We start from the raw sequence: 7,839 nt of genomic DNA, 5'->3' as shown, positions 1-7,839 counted from the left end.
CCCTCCTTCCCTTCCTTTTTTAGTTTTTGAGACAGGGTTTCTCTATGTAGCTTTGGTTGTCCTGGAACTCTGTCTGTAGTCCAGGCTGACCTTGAACTCAGAGATCAGCCTGCTTCTGTCTTCCAAGTGCTGAGACTAAAGGCATGCACCTCCACCTGGCTGTCACCAGTGTTTCTAATGTGTTGAACTAGAACATGTGCCTTGCACTTACAATCTCCATATTGACCTTAAGACAACTATTTTTAGACCCTTCCTTGAATGCTGTTTTCTATCTTTTCTTTTCAGAGGAATTCACTGCAGGATTTGTTCAGTTCAGAGTGTTTAATAATGAGAGAGCAGCCAGTGCCTTGTGTGCTGGCATGAAGGTCACTGGATGTAATTCTGAAGCTGTTGAGTCTTTTAAAAAATACTGTTTATTTTATTATTTCAAATTATGTATATACATGTGGGTTTTTGTATACATATATGCATGTGTGTACATGTATCCTTAGAAGCCAGAAGAAGGTGTCAGACTCCCTGGAATTGGAGTTACATGTGTTTGTGACATGTCTGACATAGGTGCTTGAGAACAGAACTGAGATCCTCTGCAGAAACAGCAACTTTTCTGAATTGTTGAGCCATTTCTCATAAGTCTTATTAGGGATCAAAGGGGCCTGTGAGTAAGACTGAGTTTTTCAGTGTGTGTTGAACATGGGAGACTGTCATAGTAGTGTGAGCATGTATGTGAGAATGTAATCTTTCCTTATTCTTTCTAAGTCTCATGTATCAGAACTGTCTAGAAACAAATCTTGTAGAAGGTCAATGTTATGAATTCTAATGCACGGTTGCTGTTTGCTTAGATTTTATGCTAAAACATCCACTTCATTGACCTAGGATGACACTTATATTTAGGAAGACCTCTAGAAGCCTTGGGGTGGGGGAGATGTCTTAAGATCAATACAGAGGTTGTCAATGCCTTTTGAGTGTAGAGATAACAGTTGTTGTCACTCTCTACCCATGGTTTAGCTTTAGCTTTCAGAGAGAAATGTATCCTTCCAGGACTTGTGTAGATATCCATTGTGTTGAGAGGTTACTAGAAGAGTTTAGACATCTGGTAGACCTCACTCATGCTATTCTCTTTACAGATACTTTTTCTGGTTAGAGATCAGCACATATACTGATTGTGAGGTCAGGTACACTTAGCTCCACTGCAGCAACCTAAGCCTGGGATCATTAGACCCTTGCTGTTTATTTACTTATTTTTCTAGTTTGTGGCAAAAATCAGAATGTGGAGGAAATCATCGGGTAGTAAACAGTAGGAATTACCAAGAATACCAGATTCTTTTGGAACCCAGACCTCCTCAAAGTAACAGTCTGAGAAAAGGGTCCTCAGCTCTTGGCAGGTGGCCGTATTTCGTGGTTTCATTCCTTGGTTATTAGAGTATCCATTCTCCAGAAAGGATGTGGAGACTTTGCTGACAAGGAGGCCCCTGACTGTGATGGAGGGTGATGAGTACAGAGATAATGAAAGGGAAGGTCTCTGGGAAATCCTGGATCCTATTCCCCTTCAGTCAAGTCAAAGAATATGAAATGTAGTATGGATAGGTGTAAGTGTGTATTGTCTTATTGTTCAGCATAGCTTGCTTTGAACATCTAAACTGTAACATTGCGGGAGACATGAAACACCATGTACCTTGCTAGCATTTAAGAGTTTAGACATTCATACAAACGTATAATTGTTATTTGACATGTTTGAAGTATAATAGAAATAAAAACTAAGGTGCTTGGATATGGCTTAGTAATAAAACATTTGCCTAATGTACAGCAGGTCCTAGATTTTGGTTTTTAGTGACATAAAACAAAAGAAAGTGTCAGGAGCCTCCTGATCTGGAGAGGGTAGTGGTGGGGGGCACAGAATATGAATCTGGTGATGTCTTTAAAGTCTGAGGGTCTCAGGGCATTCTAGCTTTTGAACTGTACTGGAATGTTGATGATAACTTCTAAAAAGTCCTAAAAGCTTTCTTGCTCTCTCTGAGGGTAAGAGACTGCTGGCTTAGGTGATTAACACCTGTAGCCTAACAGCAGAGGATTAAGCAATGCAGCCTTTGTTTTATCTCAGCAGGAACTGCTGGGCTCTAACTTTCACCTACTAGTCTGAGGTCACAGGGGGAAAAAAGGACACTTAGGAGATTATAGAGTTTGTTACTAAATTGTAAAAAGTTTCCTATGAGAGCTATCTAAGGGGAAAAGTGAAAAGATCCTAAGCGGGGAGAGGAAAAAATTCTTTTCTATATACTGCTCCTCATCTCTTTGTCCTCAGCACTTATACATCTTTCAGAAGACATGATGTTACAAAGTTCATCACAAGTTCACACAAGAAATCAAATTGTAAATTGAAACACAACAGAGAATGTTTACATGCATATCCATTAGGAATAATTATCTGGCTAAACATCCATCACCTGTCTCAGCTCCACAGATTCACTGAAGGTTTAAAACAATGTTATTAGTGAAGTTTTGTATAGATAAATCCAGGCAATATTTTATCTTCTGTCCTAGCACCTATAGTAAATTGTTAGCTCCCTTTTTATGACCTTTGGTTAATTGTTTTACAACCTCTTGGAATGTGTACTGAGCAGGAGAAAGTCTGGTAACTATGTAATAGCGATTAACTGGTGACACTTGGGAGACTGGCAGAGTTCTCATTGCAGTCCCATTACAAAAGAACTTAATAATCACTGATATAATTTTAGGAATTCTTATAAGATCACCATTAAGACTTAAGTCATCTATTTGTCTATATAGCATCACTATAAGACAGTACATTTTCATGGATCTGCAGAGATCTGCTCCAAAGGGGTGGGCTATTACTTAGTGATTGCTATATATGTTTAATAATAACAACAGGAAAGGCATATTAATAGCAGAAATCTTTCCTAGAATGAATTCCTTACAACTTTGCTTAGTAAGGTTGCACCTGTTGCAGATTATATAACAATCCAAAGCAGGCCATTTCAGGATGACCACCTGCTAGTTATTAGCTTGTCCCATTATGGCTCCTGACAGAAAAGCAAAATACAGCACCTGTAATGAGCACTGGAAATGGTAGAGTACTCTAATGGCAGGAGAGGAATTTTGGTTTTGAGACAGATCTCATATTTCAGGTTAGTCCTAAACTACATTACATAGTGAGTTGATCTTCCTGCATTTACCGTCCCAGTGCTAGGATTGAAGGCATGTGACACTGCATCCAGTTTATAGGAAAGGTAGGTTTGAGTTGAGTCTTGGGAGGCAGACAGAAGCTCATGATGCAGGCCAAGTTAGGGTGAGTGAATATAAGTTTACCAGTGTCTCAGCTAGCATGTGGTATCGAGGGAAAGCAAGCTGTGTTTTAGTTTTGGTGTATGGGATGGATATAGAGCAGAGGCAAGAGCTGATTTATGGAGTGTTGACAGGTACTAGACCAGGAAGAGTCTTTTACATTACCCTAGAGAGTTTGTACTGTATATGTAAATGATGGGAACCATCAGCACATTTTAAAGGGAAGACTGGCTTGATTACCTGTGTGATAGACACAGTATGGCAGGTTGACTAAGCACAATGAGATATGGTTTCCATGATCCAAATGAAATCGTGAAGTAGGGCAGTATCCACATATGGGGCTAATGAACACCAATGACTTAACATTTAAGACCAGATAAACACACAGCATGGGAAGAGATATCTAGGATAACTTTATGGTTTTCGCTTGGGGGAGTATTCACTGAATACCACTTAAAAAGCTTTATTAACATTAAGTTTACTTAACTGATAACACATAAGTTATATGTTAATAGGATACATTGTGATGGTTCAATACACGAATGTATCATGCAATGTTTAAATCAACCTGTATCCTCAAAATGCATTTCCTTGTGGTAAAAACATTTCAACTACTTTTCTCTTATACTAACTGGGGGGGGGGGTCCCACTCTACTCTGTTTAGTTCCCAAGTAAATGACACAGAGACATTAGATTTTATTATCAAGCTGCTAGTACTATACTGGGCAGTTTCTGAGCTATTCTAACCCAACTAGGCTATCAATAACCACATAAATGTCTCAGTACTTGAAAACTGAGTCTTGCTCTGTTCCATGTGTGTCCTCGGGGTTAGCTTCTCTTAGCCATGTGCTTATGGCCCATCCTGCCTCATGGAGACCTCCTTTTTCCCCTCTTCTTTGTCCCCTTATGGTCCCTACCAGAAATCCTTTCACTCAATCTGAAGTTCCAATTTTCTCTCTCCCCTGCCCAGTCAGAGGCTCTAGCTTTTTATTTACCAATCAGAGATTATTGGGGAGCATTCTTTACAGCACACTGGTAATACAATGCCCATGTCCAGAGTGCAACCTGCTCTTGGGGCACAGAACTCAGCATCTAAATATGCAGTGCACTAGAGCAACTCCAACAACCTCTAGCTTTTGAACGTGGCAACTACTATCATTATCTCTAACCACCCTTCTCTGCAATACCATACGAGTGTTTCTTGTTCTTATTTAACTGTAATTTAGTATCCATTCAATCTCTTTCCTTCTCTTGTTTTTAGGATAGTGTAGTAGAACATTATTCTGCTACTTGAGAGGTTGAGACATGGAATCAGCAAGTTCAAAACCACTGAATATCATTTATTAAGTCACAATGTCTGAAAGAAGACAGGTTTGGAGTCAAGGAGGGATTTACACACATGCTGCTGCATGTTTTGGTCAACGATGGATTGTTTGTATGACAGTAGTCCATGTGGTAGCATTGCCTAGAAATGCCATAGTAATTCTAGATTGTTTGAGGACACCCTATAATGTTCACACTGTGGCAGAACAGCCAATGAATTTCTCACAGTAAATCCCCATTGCTAAGTGGCACATGGTTGTAACTAACTCTGTTTTGTCCCCCGATGTGAAGCTTGAGATGCTGGTATAGTGATTTGAGTGGCAGATGAATTTAAAATCTTTAGCCCAGGAAACATCAGGAATGGAGATAAACAGTTTGAGCCATTGGTGAATATTTGGTTAACTGAAGGCACAAGGGTGGCACAAAGTATAGGGAGAATTATGAATGTGTCCCCTCTGGGAAGTAGCAGTTAAGGAATTCATGAAGGAAAAGTCTAACCAGGGAACCTGAGAACAGAGATTCAGAGGAAAGATGGGAATAGACAATCAAGCCACTAAAGCTACTGGAGGGGCTTTTATGGGTCAAATAGATCAATGCTGCCAGTGGAGAGGCTGGCGAGGGACAAGAGTCCACTGAATTGGGCTACTAAGGTGTCTCTAGACTCATTGGCTATATTAGTCAGTCTTTTGCCTCTGTGATAAATACCTGAGAGAAACAGGTCAGAAACTTTAAGAAGAAAGTCTTATTTAGTTTCATAGATTTTTAGCCTCTGGCCAATTGGCTTAATTGTTGTTAGATCCATGATGAGACAGAACCATCCTACAGGAAGGGCATATCAGGAGTGTGGCTGAATGGTGACCAGGAAAGTGAAAGCCAGCATGAAAGGCCAGGGAAAATCATCCCCCCAAAACATGCTTCTCTGTGGCTGAGGAGATAGATGGCTTAGAGGGTAAAAGTCCTTGGGGTGCAAGTCTGGTGACTTCAGTTCATATCTTTAGAACCCCATATGTCAGCTGCACATAGTTGTGAAAGTGTCTGTAATTCCAGTGTTCCCTAGAGAGGAATGGGCAACAGAGACAGGAGCCTCTCCAGAAGCTGGTAGGTCAGCTCACAAGAGTGGTGAGGAGAACCAGCTCATACTAGGTGGAAAGGCAACATATGAAGACTGCCCTCTAACTTCTGAGATCACATAGGTACATTTGTGTCACATGGGTACGTGTGAACCCCAACTCTCTTCCTTTCCCAGTGACTTATTTTCTCTAACCAGAACCCAACTTCCACAGCTCCACCACCTCCCGATAGTCAATTCAAAATCAAGAACACAGCAATGACTAACCAACTGATGATGTAGCCAGGGTCCCCATATTCAATCCCTTCCCCTGCCTCTGAATATTACACTTGGGACCTGGACTTCAGGGCACACACACCTTTTGAGAGGGCTCTTCATATCCGAATCATCTCACCAACTGACCTCTCCTGGTTTCTCTGTGTTTTCCAGCACTGTATCGGTGGAGGGGGATACTTCCCAGAAGGTAATCCTCTGCAGTGTGGAGACTTTGGTGCATTTGATTGGAATGGATATGGAACTCACATTGCTTACAGCAGTAGCCGGGAGATAACTGAAGCAGCTGTGCTTCTGTTCTATCGCTGAGAACTCTGTGGGACGGACCCAGACTTCTTCCATATGTAGACTCCAAGGCATGGAGAAATACTGACCTGGTAACTAGAATGCTAATGACCAGGAAAGGAGAATAAATCATGTTCATTGCAAGCTTGGTGTCTTTATGAATTTTTTCTGTGTAGGGGTGGGAGATTACAAAAGAGTTTCTGCTGCTCAGGTTGGTTGTTCATGGGACATCAGGGCAAGGAATCCTGATACAGTAATACTGTTCTAAGTAGCCCCTCAAACATCCTGAAGGGTACAGGGAGGGGAGGGGGCACTTTACCCCACTGCTTTTTCATCTTGTTTTTAAAGATTGAAATAAAATTTAGCCGGGCGGTGGTGGCTCATGCCTTTAATCCCAGCACTTGGGAGGCAGAGACAGACGGATTTCTGAGTTCGAGGCCAGCCTGGTCTATAGAGTGAGTTCCAGGACAGTCAGAACTACACAGAGAAACCCTGTCTCGAAAAACCAGAAAAAAAAGAAATAAAATTTATTTATTTTGTGTGTCAAAGAATTATGTGCTGGGTGGTGGCAGCGGCTCATATCTTTAATTCCAGTACCTGGAATTAAATATCAGGCACATTGAGAAACCCTCACCTATTCTCATCCCCAGACCCAAGGGCCAGTCCTTTAAAAAAAGGTCATCTTCCAGAGCTTGAATGGAGAACATTATAATTCATGAAGGTCTCTACTAAATATCTCCAAGGGCTTGTCACAGCAGTTAGCAAATGCATTCACCCTGTTCCTATTTGTCTTGCTAACTTTTCTCTTCAATCCTTATATACCAAGCATAAGTAAGAAGAGCTTTGAATTACACAGAGTAGGCTAAGCGTTTATATGTGCCACCTTTGCATTTATTTTAAACAATACAACAATCACCCATCACAACAGAAATAAAACACAATGTTTTTTTGAAAAACATGTTTGTTTATTCTGTGATATTTTCATACCTGTCCAGTGCATTTGTAGCACACACATCTCTATCTCCCTCTTCCATCTTCTCCAACATGTCCCATTCCCAACTTCATGCATTTAGAAAACAAAATAAAACAAAAACACAAAAGGAAAGCAAACTTGCTGCTTCCATCCTAGCTATCAACCGCGAGTGTGGAGCTATTCACTTGAGTGTAGATATCCTCCTAGTGGCCATATATCTGCAGAAAAATGAACTGCCCTCCCCCAGGGACCATCAACTACCAATGACTGTCTCTCCCCAGCCATCATTAACTGCCAAGAGCTTGTTGGCTAAAGTGAAGACTCATAGGGGGTGGGAATTTTGAGGGTGGGGAGGTGGGAGTGGGGGGTATATAGAGGCTACATCCACAGAGAAGAAGGAGGAGGGGTAAGGGGATAGGGGGTTCCTGGGTGGGTGGGGGATGGGGTAAGGGAACAACATATGAAATGTAAATAAAACATCCAATAAAAAAAAAAAAGGAAAAAAAAAGTGAAGACTCATAACAGTTCAAATGAAAGTACAAATTTTGTAACCTGAACACCCATCATTTCTAACTTGAGTACATGTTTCATCATTTCTAACTTTATTCAATAACAG

At 41.0% G+C, this 7,839-nt stretch overlaps 1 protein-coding gene across 1 annotated transcript in view; it reads left to right on the top strand.

The window, feature by feature from the left end:
- The window catches only part of LOC114639078 (intelectin-1a-like), an 11,438-nt gene extending 5,164 nt beyond the window's left edge, over positions 1 to 6,274 (top strand). Inside the window, exons 5-6 of the mRNA XM_028787759.1 lie at positions 192 to 389; positions 6,122 to 6,274. Of these exons, the coding sequence (XP_028643592.1) occupies positions 192 to 389; positions 6,122 to 6,274 (351 nt within the window). The remainder of the gene's footprint in view (positions 1 to 191; positions 390 to 6,121) is intronic.
- The last annotated feature ends 1,565 nt before the right edge of the window (positions 6,275 to 7,839 follow it).

Source organism: Grammomys surdaster, unplaced genomic scaffold (assembly GCF_004785775.1).
Source record: "Grammomys surdaster isolate TR1022 unplaced genomic scaffold, NIH_TR_1.0 125672, whole genome shotgun sequence".
NCBI classification, from domain to species: Eukaryota; Metazoa; Chordata; class Mammalia; order Rodentia; family Muridae; genus Grammomys; species Grammomys surdaster.
This window is presented reverse-complemented; position numbering and strand designations above follow the sequence as displayed.